General features: G+C 36.7%; 1 protein-coding gene across 1 annotated transcript in view; it reads left to right on the forward strand.

The window, feature by feature from the left end:
- Positions 1-14,703, forward strand: part of EFCAB11 (EF-hand calcium binding domain 11) — a 159,508-nt gene extending 144,805 nt beyond the window's left edge. The window contains exon 6 of the mRNA XM_043988372.1: positions 11,424-14,703. Coding sequence (XP_043844307.1) covers positions 11,424-11,505 — 82 coding nt within the window. The 3' untranslated portion in view covers positions 11,506-14,703. The remainder of the gene's footprint in view (positions 1-11,423) is intronic.
- The last annotated feature ends 2,546 nt before the right edge of the window (positions 14,704-17,249 follow it).

Raw genomic sequence — 17,249 nt, forward strand, 5'->3', positions numbered from 1 at the left:
ACACCGCGAACCATACATACCATCTGAAAAACTCTAGCGTTGGCTCCTCTGCATCCAGGATGTGGATGTGACCAGGTGTTAAGAGTCACTGCAATTGCAGTATATAAAATAAACCCATATAAATCATCAGCATTTCTTTATGTTACCAACAAAGTCCAGCAGGAAGAGATAGAAAAAGAAATTCCATTTAAAATAACTGCAGACAATTTAAAATACTTGGGAGTCTACCTGCCAAGACAAGCCCAGGAACTATATGAACACAATTATAAACATTTTTCACTCAAATAAAGTCAGATTTAAACAATTGGAGAAATAGTAATTATTTATGGGTAGACCAAGCCAATATAATAAAAATTGCAATTCTATCTAAATTAATTTACTTAATGCAGTGCCATCCCAATTAAATTACCAAAGGTTGTTTTATAGAGCTAGAAAAAGTAATAAAATTCATCTGGAAGAACAAAAGGTCAAGAATATCAAGCAAATCAATGAAAAAAATGTGAAGGAAAATGGTTTAGCAGTACTAGATCTCAAACTGTACTACAAAGTGGTAATCATCAAAACAGTCTGGTACTGGCTGAGAAATAGAGTGGTGGATCAGTGGAGTAGATTAGGTACATAATATATAGTAGTAAATGACCATATTAATCTAGTGTCTGACAAACCCAAATATCAAAGATTTGGGGATAAGAAATCACTGTTTGACAAAAATTTGGGGAACAACTGGAAAGCAATTTGGCAGAAACTAGGTATAGACCAATATCTCATACCATGTACCAGGATAAGGTCAAAATGAGCAGGACTTAAACATAAAGCACTATAACATAAGCAAAATAGGGGAGTATAGGATATTTTACCTAACAAATTTATGGATAAAGGAAGAATTTATGACCAAACAAAAGAGTATTACAGCATGTAAAATGGTTCATTTTAATTACATTAAATTAAAAAGGGTTTGCACAAACAAAACCAATACAGCCAAGATTAGAAGGAAAGCAAGAAATGGGGCGGGGGGGGGGGGTTTACAGCAAGTTTCTCTGATGAAAACCTCATTTCTCAAATATATAAAGAACTGAGTTAAATTTATAAGAATATATATCATTCCCCAACTGATAAATGGTCAAAAGATATGAATAGGCATTTTCCAGGAGAAATCAAAGCTATCTCTATAGTCACATGAAAAAATACTCTAAGTCACTATTAAAGAAATGCAAATTAAAACAACTCTGAGGTACCATCTCAGATTGGCTAATATGACAGAAAGGGAAAATGACAAATGTTAAAGCACATGTAGAAAAATAGGGACACTGACTACACTACTGGTGAAGTTGTAAAATGATTTGACCATTCTAGAGAGCAATTTGGGCCTATTCCCAAAGAGCTATCAAACTGCATACCATTTGACTCAGCAATACCAATATTAGGTCTGTGTCTCAAAAAGATCAAAAGAAAAGGAAAAGAACATATTTGTACAAAAATATAGCAGCTACTTTTGTGGCAGCAAAGAATCAGAAATCAAGGGAATGCACATCAATTGGGAACTAGCTGAACGAGTAATGGAATACTATTGTGTTATAAGACATCATGAGCAGGATCCTTTCAGAAAAACCTGAGAAGACTTAAATGAGCTGATGCAAAGTAAAATAAGTAGAACCAGGAGAACAGTGTATATAGTAACAGCAGCATTGTATGAAGATCAGCTATGAATGACTTAGCCATTCTCAGCACTATGATGATCCAAGACAATTTCAAAGGACTTATGAAAAATGCTATCCACATCCAGAGAAAAACATTGATGGAGTCTGAATGAAGGTTGGAACATAGTTTTCTCACTTTATTATTCTTGAGTTTTTTGGTCTGAATTTTCTTTTGCAGCATGTCTAATATAGAAATGTTTTACATGGTGGCACATGTAAAATCTATATCAAATGTCTTGCCTTCTCAAGGATGGGGAAGGAAGGAGGGAGAGAATTTAGAACTCAACACTTTCAAAAAACCAATGTTTAAAAAGTTTTGTTTACATGTGATGGAGGAAAAAAATTTAATTGGAAAAAAACCCCAGTCACTTCAGTATGGTGTTGAGGAATTAACCTGAGTAATTCAGGCAAAGAATATATATGTGTGTGTACACATATACACATATATGTAAATATATACACACATGTCTATGTATATCTATACACATAGGCAGATAGATGATAGAATAGAGATAGATGAATGATTCATTGATAGTTGATAGGTAGTTAGAGATAGATGATAGAGAGATAAAGAGATAAAGATGATAGACAGACTGACTGACACGGACTGACTGGACTACTCTAGAAATAACTCAGTTGTTTTGTTTTTCCAAACTACCCTTACCTGAATCATTTTATTAAAATTTAACTTTCATCAAAATCATCCAATAAATTGCCACAACCCTGTTTCACTTTAATTGTGTGGGCACAACATGAAACCTGAAGCATAAGTCAAAATATTTGAAAACTTCAAAAAAGGAAAAATAGTCCCTTCTGCTAGTTTTCGAGTGTTGTTAAAAAAAAAAAAAAGGTCCAGGGTTTGGTCTTGAGTTATCCGAACAATTTGAGCACTGTGAAACTATTACCACATGCTTTGAAAATAATCATTTTACATGGAGCATATTTTCCAAGAGATAACAATGGTCAGGATAATTTGTTAGCATCTTTCCTTTCTGTTTTGGGATGGAAATTTTCCGTGCAAGAAATATTTGTTACTTATACAATAAAATTAACCTGTTGTGATTTCTTTATCAATTAGTGTTTTCCTTCAGACTATGTTAGAGAAGCCATTTCAGATGATGTTAGAAAAGCAATGTGACCTGGCTTAATACAAGATTCACACAGTGTTATAGAACTGTCTCTACAATTCACACTTACCCTTAACTATTTAAGTCAATACATAACTGGAAAGGGAAAGGGCATATTCCTTCTTAGTAAAATCAGGCTAAAAAGAGAACACATATCCAGGTTTGCATCGGTGATGAAGTCTTTTTATAAGTAGTTTTTAATACAATGAATTAGAAAATGTTAGTATTTTAATAGATTTCACAACTGTCAGAATATAGTTGAATGAATTGGAACTGGATCTGTTTGAAGTTCTCTCTATAATCTTTGATAAGCACTTTAAAATGAAAGTTCTGAAATAGGAGTTCCACATAGAGAAGTTGATAGAATACCAATCAATCACTGCATTGGAGGAAATCCTTCTTAGACTATATTATAAATGCAGTTCACATTCATTTAGTTATTTATATTGGTTCTAGGTTGCCTACATTTTCAAATCTAATCTCAACCAGGTATTCAAAGCCTCCCATCAGTTGCCACCACTATCTCACAAAACTCACTTAATGTTTCCCTTTCCTAAGAAATATTCTGATCATTCCTTTTATATATCGCCTAAGAACTTTTATATTTAGTTCACACTGTACTATTATATTTGTCAATATGTGAAATTATTGTGGTGGCTAAGAATTGGAAATCAAAGGAATGCCCATCAATTGGGGAGTAGCTAAACAAGCTGTGGTATATGATTGTGATGGAATATTATTGTGCTATGAGAAATGACAAGCAGAATGATTTCAGAAAGAATGATAAAGACTTATAGAACTGATGTATAGTGAAGTGAGCAGAACCAGGAGAACACGTGCACAGTGACAGCAATTTTGTTTGATGAAGAACTGTGAATGACTTAACTATTCTTAGCAATACAATGATCCCAGAGGACTAATGAGGAAACATATTATCCACCTCCAAAAAAAGAACTGATATTGATTGAACACAGACTGAAGCATACTATTTCTTTACTTTCTTTCATTTTTTTTTTGTTTTAATCACGTTTTCTTTTACAAAATTACTAGTTTGGTAATGTTTTACATAATTGCACATGTAGAACCTATATCTGCTTACTGTCTCAAGGAGGGGCCAGGGGAGGGAGGGAAGGAGGGATAAAATTTGAAACTCAAAACTTTAAATTAAAATGTTTATTATTTAAAATATTATATATATATATGAATGAATGAAATTGGCTGTTTAATAAGGTCCCTATAACTTGAGTTGTTCAAGAAAAGGCCGGGTCATCACTTGGGACTGCTAGTAGAGTGAGGGGTCAGATTAAACAGCGACTGGAATCCTCTCCAATTCTGAGGTTTTAGAATTCCACAGAGCTGAGCCAATCATGTAGGAAGAATGAGGATTAGTAGATGGCACAATGGATAGAGCACTAGACCTTGAGTCAGAAAGTTGTTGTTTAATCATTTTCATTCTTCATGAGCCCATCTGAGGTTTTCTTGGGAAAGATACTGGAGTGATTTGCTATTTCCTTCAGGAAGATCTGAGTTCAAATATGGCCTCAGACATTTAATAGCAGTGTGACTTTGGGCAAGTCACTTAACCTCAATTTGCCTCATTTTCCTCATCTGTAAAATAGAAATGATGATAATAGCACTCACCTCCCAGGACTGTTGTGAGGGTCAAATGAAATATTTGTAAAGCACTTAGGACTGTAGCTGGCACACTTTAAGCTCCATATATCTGTTTATCCCCCTCCCTTCCCTTCCCCAGGTGCTAAATGTAAAAAAATCAAAGAAACAAATAAAACAAAAAAACCTAGTTGAAAGCTTCCAGAACCTTTGGGAGGGTTGTGATCCATACCAATTGAGGGATATCTACAAAAGTGAGATGACAAATTGATTGAAGTATTTATAGATTACCTTGGGTTTATGCTCCGCTCAATCCTACTTTCAACTGGGTTACATACATTTCTCAAGGGTTGGGGTCATATATTCAATTTACATTTTAATCTCCAAGTAGCACCTTGTTCACTTAGGTAATTATAACACCTGACATTTACATTGTGTTTCAGGCTTTTGCAAAGCACTTTATAGATCTCATTTCATTTGGGACTCATAATAACCCTGTGAGGTAGTTACACTAGGTGTTATTCCCATTTTATGGAGGAAGACCCTTAAGCAAAGAAAAATTAAGAGACTTGCCCATAGTCACACAGCTAATATAAGTATCAGAGGCAGAATCTGAAACCTAGTCTTCCAGCTGCTGCTGCTGCTGTGCAATCATTTTGATCTTGTCTGACTCTTCATGACCCCGTTTGGGATTTTCTTGGCAAAGATACTGGAATGGTTTGTTATTTCCTTCACCAGCGCATTTTGCAGATGCGGAACTGAGGCAAACAGGCTTAAGTGACTTGCCCAGGGTCACACAGCTAGTAAAGTGTCTGAGGCTGAATATGAATTCATGAAGATAAGCCTTCCTGATTCCAAGCCCAGTGCTCTAACCACAGTACCACCTAGCTGCCTCTTAGGTTTTCCTAAATAAATTTAAAATAATTAGCACAGGGAAGACTCTAGAACTGAAAGGCATCAGAAAAGTTTCCTTCTGCCATTTATTCCACAGGCATTTAAGGAATGACTTCCTCTCTCCATAGTGCAAATCCATGTCTATCACACTGGCTCTTAGGGAATACAAGGGGTAGAGTGCCCTACTTTATGGAATCAGAAACACCTGATTTCAAATCCTGCCTACATACTTATTAGCAATGTGACCCTGGGCAACTCACTTAACCTCTCCTAGCCTCAGTTTTCTCATCTGTAAAAGGGGAGACAATAATAGCACCTACCTGATAGGGTTGTTGTGAAGATCAATTGTGATAACTTATGTAAAGCTCTTCACAAACCATAAAGCACTAAATAAATATTAGCGATTTTAGACAGTAAGATAGCACAAATAAGAGTACTAGACTTGGAGAAGAGAAGACCTGAGTTCAAATTCAGCCTCAGATACTTACTGTGTGACTCTGAACAAGACATTCAGCCTCAGCTTCCCCATCTATAATAGCACACACCTTCTGGGATTGTTGTGAAGATCAAGTAAATTAACATATGTAAAATTCTATCTAAACACTAACTCATTGCCTATTCCATCTTTCAAAACCTAGCTCAAAGTTTATCTCCAAGAAGCCCCCTTTTTATCTTTTAAAAAAATGATCTTATCCAAATAGTGTCCCCCCCCTTTGCTCTGAATTCCCACAGAACTTGTGTACTAGCTTCAGATGATTTTGGGGGGATGAAGAAATATTGTGGTATAGTACAAAGTATCCTAGGATCCCCAGAGGATCAGGAGACCTCTGACCTCTAATTTCATTGACCTTGGACCTTTTGGTCATTTCACCTTTTAGGGTTTTGGTTTCCTCCTCTAGAAAATGAAAGGGGTTAGAGTAGATGATCTCTAGTTGATGAGTAGAATGATGTGTTGATTTTATATTTTAATCTCCAAGTAGCACCTTGTCCACTTAGGTAATTATAACAGCTAGCATTTACATAGCACTTAAGGGTTGGATGGATGGATGTGTAACGATTGGAATGACGCCACCTGCTGGAGACTTACTGTAGAAGAGTTCCGCCCATGAAACGAAGGTCTTTGAGGGCAAGACCAGGAGTCTTTTCTTTGGCATCAGGAAGTGACGCGGACTAGTGGGAGGAGGAAGGAAGAGACTGGCGCTCACTCTCGCTCTCTTTCCTCTGGACTCTGGTGGAGAGCGGAGCTAGAAATGTGCTCTCCCTTTAATAGATAAGAATCTAGGCCTTTCTCTCTCTCTTTACCAAATTCTTATTCTCCTTAATAAATGCTTAAAAGTCTAACTCTTGCTAAAGCTTATAATTTATTGGCGACCACTCATTAGATATTTTAGACAGTTTAGCTAGAATTTTAGCCCTTAACAGATGGATGGATGGATGGATGGATGGATGGATGGATGGATGGATGGATGGATGGATGGATGGATGGATGGATGAAGTAAGCATTTATTAAGCACCAACCATATGCCACTCTCTGTGCTAGGTCCTTTATAGATATCATCTCATTTGATCCTCACAACAATCCTGAGAGGTAGGTATTATTGTTATAATTTTTCTTATTATCCCAGTTTATAGACAAGTAGCTGGCACAGTAGATGGAGTGCCAGGCCTGGTTTCAGGAACTCCTGAGTTCAACTCCAGCCTTAGAAACTTACTAGCTCTGTGACCCTAATAGGCAAGTCACTTTGCCTCAGTTTCTTCAAATGTAAAATTGGGATGATAATAATAGCACCTCCCCCTCCCAGATCACTGTGAAGATCAAATGAGATAATATTTGTAGAGTATTTAACATGGTGCCTTGCACATAGAAGGTGCTTTATAAATGTTTATTTCCTTCTTTCCATTTTAAGAGACTAAGGCTGAAAGTGACTTACTTGGGATCACAGAGCTTATAGGTATCTATGATGGAATTCAGATTCAGATCTTGCCTCTAAGCCTAGCACTCTATCTATTATGCTCTCTAGCTACCTCCTCAAGGCAAAAGCTTCTCTATATCTCGTCACAATTCCAAATACAGGCATCTATACCTATCTGGCACTCAATAACTGGCTAGACAAATTTCATCAAACTCTTCTGTAATTATCATTCTCTATAGGAGACATCTGCAATTGACGAGATGTCTCAGCATGGTGTCCTGAAAATTTTGGAAGCAGATTTTTTTGGGGAGAATACAATTGGAACTAGAGGAAGCACTTGTCAGCATAGAATCCTGTGGAAAAGAACAATGAAGCTTTATGTTCCACCTCCTGCCTTCCTAACAGTATTTTATTTCTCTCCCCAAATCACTGCAAAATTTTACCCACATGATCCATCTGCTCTCCTCTCACATGAATGATTTGTGTGTTGGTGCAATGGAATATTCCTTCAGAATAATTCCGTTTCTGCAGTAAAAATAAAGTAATAATATATCTTCCCTTTTAAAATTACAGCTATGAAATTCGTCCTTTTGCTTCATTTTCCTCTTGACTACCAGCCTTGTTCACTGTGATATGATGAGAAAAAAAGTCATCAGACATTAACTATTTTACCCTTCTACATTCCAAAATTCCATAAATTCAACAGTGCAGCCCATTCTGTACATTATTTGGATAAACACGGGTATTGACCTGTAAATTAAAAATGGTCTCTCGATCCTATTCTCCATTGTAAAACTACTTGGCTATATTGCTTAATATTGTCTAAATGTTATGGCAATGGAGAACACCAGCAAAGAAAACAAGGAGAGTAAGCAATAAATAACATAATGTTATGATCAAAAAATCACTGAAAGTGAATTTTTGAAATCAGGCAAGTACATCACAATTCTGTTATGTCAGTAAATGAATAAACCAAGAATTATCAGGAATGGCGTATTTTCAATGCCACTTTTATGGATTGTTCATTTAAACCACACAGTAAAATGTGCAGTTCAGATATCCCAGTCAAGGAGAGGAAAGGTTCCATTTATCCGATCCACTTCTTAAGAAAGAATATTTCAGCAATCTTGGGAGTCTTCAATTGTATAATTTAATGAGAGGGGCAATTTGTATTCTGTAGACAGTAATGTGTGATACCAGTTATTACTAAATAGTCACTAAAAGATTTATCGTTCTGTTTCTAGTAATGCATAACATGAAATATTTCACCAAATAAGTAACATGAAGCTACAAAGCTTGCCAGTCATTTTGGACCAACTCATTGCAACTGAGCCTTGGTCTAGGACAGAAAAGTCAAGATTTTCTGTATTTCAAAACAGTGAAAAATTGGTATGACACTGTCTAGGACCGTTACAGACTTGGGCACTTTTGAATGAAATATTTCAGACAGTTTATTTTAGAACTCGATATTTTAAAATCTTACTTTACAGGTAATTCAACATTAATGGCCTCTGTAACTTGGGCCGGTCTCTGGATTAAAGGGTGTTCTTGAGGTATTAATCTTAGGCAGACAGGAATAGAGTGTTGGACCTGAAGTCAGAAAGACCTAAGTTAAAATCCATCCTAAGATGCTTATTTTAAAGCTATTTGACCCTGAGTAAGTTACTTAACCTCTATGCTTCTGTTTCCTGATCTGTGAAATGAGGATAATAAGAGCACTCACTTCTGAGGGTTGTTGTGTAATAAATAAAATGTTGTATGATACAATAAATGCTGTATGATAAATAAAATGGGATATTTGCAAACCTTAAAGCTATTTTTCATTTTCATTTTTATATTATGTTTTGACAATAAGTGTTATATATGATACATGAGGTTTTAATAATTCAGAGACACTTAACAATTGGTCATCAAACATCCTTTCAGATATATTCCTGTGAACACCATTAGTAGTCATTGAAAGACATGTTTGTGGTTTTTAAACTGAAGATGCACTATATTGTTTCTGCAGCCTGTCCACCTTTTTTATCTTTGATGTCCTACAAGGGCCCAAGTTTTTGTTCCAGAATCAAAACAACACAGTACCTGACTTTGAGCTTAGGGGACCTACACAGACAGGAGGTGTAGCCACCTCCACCCCACAACCCCCTAAGCCAATTGGTTGGTGCAGCAATTCAACAAAACTTCCTAACCGTTTGAACTGCCCCAAAGTGGGATTAACTGCCTCACTGGAAGACTTTAAACACAGATTGAATGATTCCCTTGGCAGAGATTTTGTAGATCAGATTCCTATTTAGGGACAAATTAGTCCAGATGACTTTTGGAGTCGTTTCCAACTCTTGAGATTCTGTAATACCACATTCAGCACCTTTTATATGCAAGGCCCTGTGCTAGACACAAAGATAGAAGATCAGACAGCCCCTGACCACAAGAGGACAATAGTTTATTAGGGGGATTAGAAAAGCTAAAATAAAGAGAGTATATAAGAGAAGTCAGAGATGCGTAAAGAAACTGGGAGTTGGGGGTAGAGAGAGTCCCCTCTTCCTGGGGGAAGAAGATAAGGGAAGGCCTCTTATTGGTGACCCTTAGCTGGATCTTGAAAGGAAGGAGAGTATTTCTCTAGGAAGTGACTTTATAGTTGGATTCATCAGGAAAGTTCTTTTGTTTTTACCAAATTTATGCAAATATTTGTATATTGTGATGGCTTTGGAAACAAAGGTTTTCCACATAGGCACTGTCCTGTATTAAATTGTATTAGAAAGTTGGTTGTTGGGTTTTTTTTTCCCTAGGACTGTCACATGTACTCATAAGGCTTTATTTCTCATTAAATGGATAGGTGGCACATTGAGTAAGGTACTGAACTCAGGAGGACCTGAGTTCAAATACGACCTCAGACATTTACTGGTTGTGGGACCCTGGTTAAGTCATTTTATATCTGTCTCTGTATCCTTGCCTGTAAAATAGGGATAATAGTAGCACCTGCCTCCTGTTTTGAGGACAAAATGAGATATTTATAAGGTACTTCATAAATCTTAAAGCACTATATAAATGCCAACCAGTTACTACTGGTATTACTGCTGCTGCTACTACTACTGCTACTGCTGCTGCTGCTGCTGCTGCTGCTGCTGCTGCTGCTACTACTACTACTACTACTACTACTACTACTACTACTACTACTACTACTACCACCACTATTGCTACTACAATGAGATATCATAAAATATATGCAATTCCATATAAAAACAAATAACAGGAGGTACAGCTATAAAATAGTAAGAATGACTTTATATGTAACTTCTGGAATTAATTCAGTGATTTTTATACCTTACATGGAAGGTAGATACATTTATTATATAGCATTCAATGGCTCTAGTTATGTGGGCATTGTAGATACAAAGAAAAGAGACATAACCCTTGCCTTGCAGCAGCTTTTACTCCAAAACAAAGGAAGAGGCAATGTGGTATGGTAGAAAGAATTTGGGGTCTGGTAACAGAGGACCTCTTATTACTTACTTCCTCTGTGACCTTGGACAAGTTGCTTCAACTGTCCAATTCAAGCATTCATTTTTTTGAACTCTGTGCCTCAGTTTTCCCACCTGTAAAATGAGGATAATAAGAGCACCCACCTCCTGGGGTTGTTGTAAGGATAAAGCGAAAATTTACTACATGTTTGTAAGCCTTCGTGCTAGAGACTAGAGGCACAAAAAAAACCATGAAAAACAATAGCTCCTTCCCTCAGGCAACTTACATTCTAGTGGGCTGAGGTATGTATGCTACATGTTCAAGGAAAAAAATACAATGTAATTTAAGGAGGAAGAGAATACTAACAGCTAAGAGCATGGGGAAGGCTTTCCTTAGAAGGTAGGTCATGAGTTAAGTCTTCAAGGAAGCTCAAGTTTATAAAGCAGAAGTGATAAGGGAATATATAGATTCACGCAGCATAGCCTATCAGAGATGGGAGATGAAATACTACATTTGGGAATGGTTTCTCTATCTTCTGTCACCTCTGCCTTCCATCATGACCTCTTCTCTAAAATAAGAGGGGTTGACCAGATGATACTTTAAATCAGTTGATCCTTAGATATCTGTGTAGATTTGTAAATGAAAGAAAAATACCCTCATATGCTCCAAAAGCAGTTTTTTAATCAGCAAATTTAATCTCTTTTTTTTCTTTTGTTCAGGGAAGTAGATCAGGACTCAGATGGACATGTCAGCTTTAAAGACTTCGAATATGCAATGAACTACAGTCAAAATGAAGCATGAATGTTGGAATCTGCTTACGCCAAATTCCAGAAAGCAAGGAATTTAGCTTGGGATCAACACAACATCCAATATTTTGAGAAACCGCTTTCAGGCCTACTGTAAAATTTATCTTGTTCTTAATAGATTATAAATATATAATTCAGCATGTTTTCATTTTGCATCCTTCCAATTTACAAATAATATCACTTTAATTATGCACTCCCCGTGATTAGACCCTTTCTTGATTCTAGTTTTTAATGTGACTTTTAGCTTTTATAATGGTCTAGTCTCTTTGCTAATAATGCATTAGAGGAAGTTGGAATGTGATATGATAAAAATTTAAGTGTCTTAGAATTCTAGTGGATAATCACATGTAGATTATTACTGATAAAAGGATAGTCTATTACCTGGCCAGTAGCCTTAAAGGAGAATGTATTAAAAAGTGAAACGTCCAAACTGTAATTCCATTTGGAAAGGCTGATTAGAAACATTAATGTAAAGAGAATTTGAAGGAAGAGGTTATTGAAGGGCAAATCAGTTAAATTGAGAGAAAGAAGTTACTTTTAAACCTTTATAGTAAAAATTGAGTATAGTTTCTATTCTCATCAATGTAATAGTTGCTGGAACAGAGGAAAGACAATGGAAGAGGAAGAGGTCATGGAGTTTCATTTGTCAGATATACATTGTGAACGTGTGTAAAAAATATGTATGCTTATATATATGATAACGTAATTGTATATCTCAAAATACCTACATAGCTACAGATCTAGAATCATTAACTCATGCAACAATGACTTGCTGAGCATAGGAGATACTTAATAAAGGTTGAATTCAATTATGGAATATGGAAAACACTTGCCCAGTGCTTCATAGAGACACAAAGAGAATTGAGACATTATTCCTCACCTTATGGAGCTTAATCAGTCAATCCGTAAACGTTTATTAAAGTCCTACTATGTGCCAGGCACTGTGCTAAGCATTGAGAAAACAAAAGAGGCAAAAGAAATCCCCTGCTTTTGAGGAGCTTACTACCTGTAATTAAATTTCACTATTGGATCTGAGGTTGACTTCCTGGTCATAAGAAAGGTTCCCGCCATGTCATTAGTCACTTGCAACCACAGCTATCTTATCAAGCAGTCTAATAGCACCAGAAATTGCCTTTAGAGGCAGACCCCACCAGAAATAGAGTAAACCAGTAAACACCACAGCACAGTATTTGAGCTTTAATTCAGATCTTTTATCACCCTATGCACACAAGTTTATCACATCAATCCAATATTTATCCATGGGGGTGTGGAACAGACTCTCATTGATCCGGATAGCTTTTAATGTCACTATTAAACCACTTATTCCTCTCTAGGCTTCACCAGGACTTTCTCTCCCTTGCCGTAGAAACCTCTTCATCCTAGAGACTTATTCTAGCCTTGCAATCCACACATCAGAAATGTTCCCACCCCTGTAGCCTCTTCCTCTGATTGGATGGCTCCTCCCAGAACTTCCATTTAAGGAAGTCACCCAGGCCTGCCACGTAGTCTACACTGCAATCTTTTTCTAACATGCCACCATAATGGTACCTTTGCCTCCCCACCCCCTTTTTAGCCCTCTTTTATGTCTTATCTCCCCCTATTAGAATGCAAACTCACTGAAGGCAGGAATTATCTTTCTGGTTGTATTTGTTTTCCCAGCACTTGTCACAGATAATTGGCACATAGTGTTTAATGAATGCATGTAGATTGTTGTTGTAGTTGTTGTTGTTGACTTATTCAGAAAACATAATGATCAGGTATATACTTTGCCCATACTATATATGTGGATGACCTTGCAGTGTTGTATCAAAAAGATGCTTCAGTTATGTGCTTACTGTCTTGGGAGTCACATCAAAATGAAAGGGACTTGGGGGCAGCTAGGTGGCGCAGTAGATAAAGCACCAGCCCTGGATTCAGGAGGACCTGAGTTCAAATCTGGCCTCAGACACTTGACACTTACTAGCTGTGTGACCCTGGGCAAGTCACTTAACCCTCATTGCCCCTCAAAAAACAAAAACAAAAAAAACAAAACAAAACAAAACAAAAAATGAAAGGGACTTGTTTTTAAACAATTCAGCCAGACACAGTTTTTCCACATGGTTGGAAAGGATGCCTGGGATGGGAGAGAATGTACTGTTCTCAAGAGCCATTCCCTGATAGATAAATGGCCAAAGGACATGAATGGGTATATTTCAAAGGAGGAAATCCAAGCTATCAACAGCCTTGTGAAAAGCTGTCCCAATTCACTAATGATTAATGAAATGCAAATTCAGACAACTCTGAGATTCTACCTTAAACCCATCAGATTGGCAAAGATTACCGAAAGAAAAGAAAATGAGAATTGTTGGAAGGGCTGTTAAAAAATAAAACAAGACAAAACAAAATAGGCACATTCACTCGTGCACTTTGGGTGGAAAATTGGTCCAGCTCCTCAGGAATGGAATTTAGAATTGTGCACACAAAGTCACTAAACTACACATTTAGACCAATGATAGTACTACTAGGCCTATACCCCAGAGTGATCAAAGAAAGGAAAAAGGCTCATGTGATAAAAATATAGCCATTCAGAAAACTAAAGGTGTGCCCGTAAGCTGGAGAATGGCTAAACAAATTATAGTAATGGATATTATTGCCCATTATTACCCATAAGAAATGACAAAAGAAATGGTTTCAGAGAAACAGTGAAAGACTCCCACAAACCTAATTCAGCAGAGCGAAATGAGCAGAATTGGGGGGCGGGGGGGATATGTACAATAATAACGATATTGTAAAGGAAAACAGCATTCAAAGGCTTGAGAACTCTGATCAAGGCAGTCACCAACAACGATCCAAGGGGACAACTTGGTTTCCACCTCCTGACAGAGAGGTGATGAACTGAATAAAAAGATTGAGATACAAATCTTCAGATGCAGCTAATGTGGGGATTTCTTGCCAGGCTATGTATATTTTATGCAAGGGTTTTGTTTTTCCCTTTGTTCAAATTTGGGGAAGAGGGTGCAAGAGAGTGTGAAGCTATATGGTGGCCCAAAAAAAGAAAAGTAGATCATTGAAGTATTTTTCAGTGCACAGAAGGGACTAGAAAGAAAGACAAAAAGAATCCCAAACAAGCAAGAAAGCTTTGAAAGTTATATGTCGAACCTACTATATACTTAAAAAGAAAAACAAGCCACATGTAAAATGGAGACTGTTTTTTTTTTTTAGTGAGGCAATTGGGGTTAAGTGACTTGCCCAGGGTCACACAGCTAGTAAGTGTTAAGTGTTTGAGGCCGGATTTGAACTCAGGTACTCCTGACTCCAGGGCCGGTGCTCTATCCCCTGTGCCACCTAGCTGTCCCTGGAGACTTCATTCTACTGATGTTCAGAGAAGTGGTAACATCGTGGGTCATCTTGGGCAAGAACAGGACTATGTCAGCCTGAGAACCGTGAGGTCACAAATTATTGAAATAGAGAATCAGAATCCAAGATTATTATTATCTCCATTTTTCCATCCAAAACCAGATTACAGAATGATTGTTACCTGCATTTTACAATTCATGACCCATAACTAATTTTTGCTGAAAGATAATTATGTTCACTTCTGAAAGGTTGGATTCCTGCATGGAATTGGTGGATAGACTAGATCTAAGATTTCTTCCAACATTAATTTTTTTAATCCATCAAGTCATAGTGAATTAAAGGCCATGTTATACTAACTTCATTATAGATAAAAGGAAATTAACCAAGAAGTAATATGCCTTCTCCGAGGTCACACATATAGTCAGTAGCAAAACTGGGATTTGAATGGACTTAAAAAAATATACAACCTATTTCACATCTTTCTTTCCTTCTTCCCTCCCTCCCTCTTTCTTTCTTTCTGTCTCTCCCTCCTCTTTTCTTTCCTTCCTTCCTTCTCTGTCTGTCCAAATGAAGAACATTTTGTTACTTTTTTATTGCATTTAATATACTTCCTCTTTATCTTCTTTTCTTAAAATGATGCTAAGATATTATTCCCATGGAGAACTTGAAAAAGAGGCAGCATGGTATAGTGCATAGAGCACTAGACTTGGAATCAAGAAGACCTGAGTTTGAATCCTGCCTTTGACATTTATTAGCCATGTGCCTTTTGTGCCTTTGAGCGAGTGATTTAACCTTCTGGGTCTCAGTTTCCTTATCTGTAAAATGAAGGGTTCTAAATCTATGGTCCTGTGATAAGATAATGGACCATTTGGTCCTCCAGTTTTGTTTTGTTGGGTTTTTTTAACAATAGCTTATGTTTATATAGCAAGTTAAGGTTTCCAAAGTGTTTTTCTCACAAATAGTCAATAAGCATTTATTAAACAATTACCAGGTGCCCGGCACCATGCCAAGCTCTGGGTGTACAAAGAATAGCAAAAACATTCCCAGCCTTCAGGGAGGTCATATTGATACTGAGGTTCAGAGAATTTAAGTGACTTCCCATGATCCCATAGCCAGTAAGGGTCAAAGCCTCAATCTAAACCCTGCCCCCTTGATCCCAAGTCCATTAGTCTTTCCAATGCATCCCACTCCCTCAGTTTCCAAGCTTCCTAGGTCTTTGCTTTAGCCAACATATTCAAGAGCCCTTCTTTCCTCTTACAAAAACATTCAAGAAATAAAGGGACACACACTTAAAGCACCATAGGGAGATCCCATGATTTTGCAAATACCCAGTGGATCCTCCTTGATGTTAGGAAATAGAAACTGACATAGACGACATCATCACTATTGGTTATGTAATTGCAAAATGTTTCTATATTTATCATATATAAAAATATTGTATAGTACCTAAAAATTATATAGATAATTTATATATAAATATATAACAGAAAATGTGTTGTCTGTCAGAAATATAGACATAGATAGATAGATAGATAGATAGATAGATAGATAGATAGATAGATAGATAGATAGATAGATAAATAGATAGATAGATAGATAGATAATCTGACAAATAGACAACAAATAGTACTCATTTAACACCACTTTTTTGCTCTGTGCTTGGAGAGCATCAAAAATAAACAACCTCCCAACCTAAAATTGCTATTCTATTGCCTTAAATTTGTGTGTATGTTTTAGATATAACTATGTCTATATCTCAAATAAGGAAAACTCTTAGCTTTGTATGTTTTCAAATGAAAGCACTCTATATCTCCTCTGGAGTTCATAAGAACCTCTCTATTGCAGATATCAAAAGCCCTTTTTTTGCTGATTGATCTTTCTAGCTTGCCTGTAAGTGACTATCAATTGAATAATATGGTGATGGGTTTTTCAATATCTACATGTGGTTTCACAGCGACCAAACAGTTTGCAATAGTGCTGCAAGTTCTGTGGTGTGTCTTTCCTTCAGAAAAAAAATAGCCATAGAATCTCAGAGGTGGAAAAGACCTCTGATCAGATCATCTACTGCACCCCATTCCTGGGTAATCCTTTCTACAGTATCCCCAACAAGAGGTCATCCTGTATACACTTAGAGTTCTCCAGCAGAAGGAAATTCACTTTCTACTGAGGCAGCATATTATACTTTTTGACAGTTTTAAGTGTTGGGAAGGTTTTTTTGTTCCCTTCTATAGAGAAGAAATCTTTCTTCAAGTCAAGTAAATTTATGAAGAGCATACTACATGCCAGCCACAACGCTAAGCACTGGGGATTCAAATAAAGGCCAAAAAACAACAATAAGAATGAGCACCTTTTCTCAAAAAGTTTGTAGTCTAATGGGAAGACAACATGCAAACAACTGTGTAC

Source organism: Dromiciops gliroides, chromosome 2 (genome assembly GCF_019393635.1).
Source record: "Dromiciops gliroides isolate mDroGli1 chromosome 2, mDroGli1.pri, whole genome shotgun sequence".
NCBI lineage: Eukaryota > Metazoa > Chordata > Mammalia > Microbiotheria > Microbiotheriidae > Dromiciops > Dromiciops gliroides.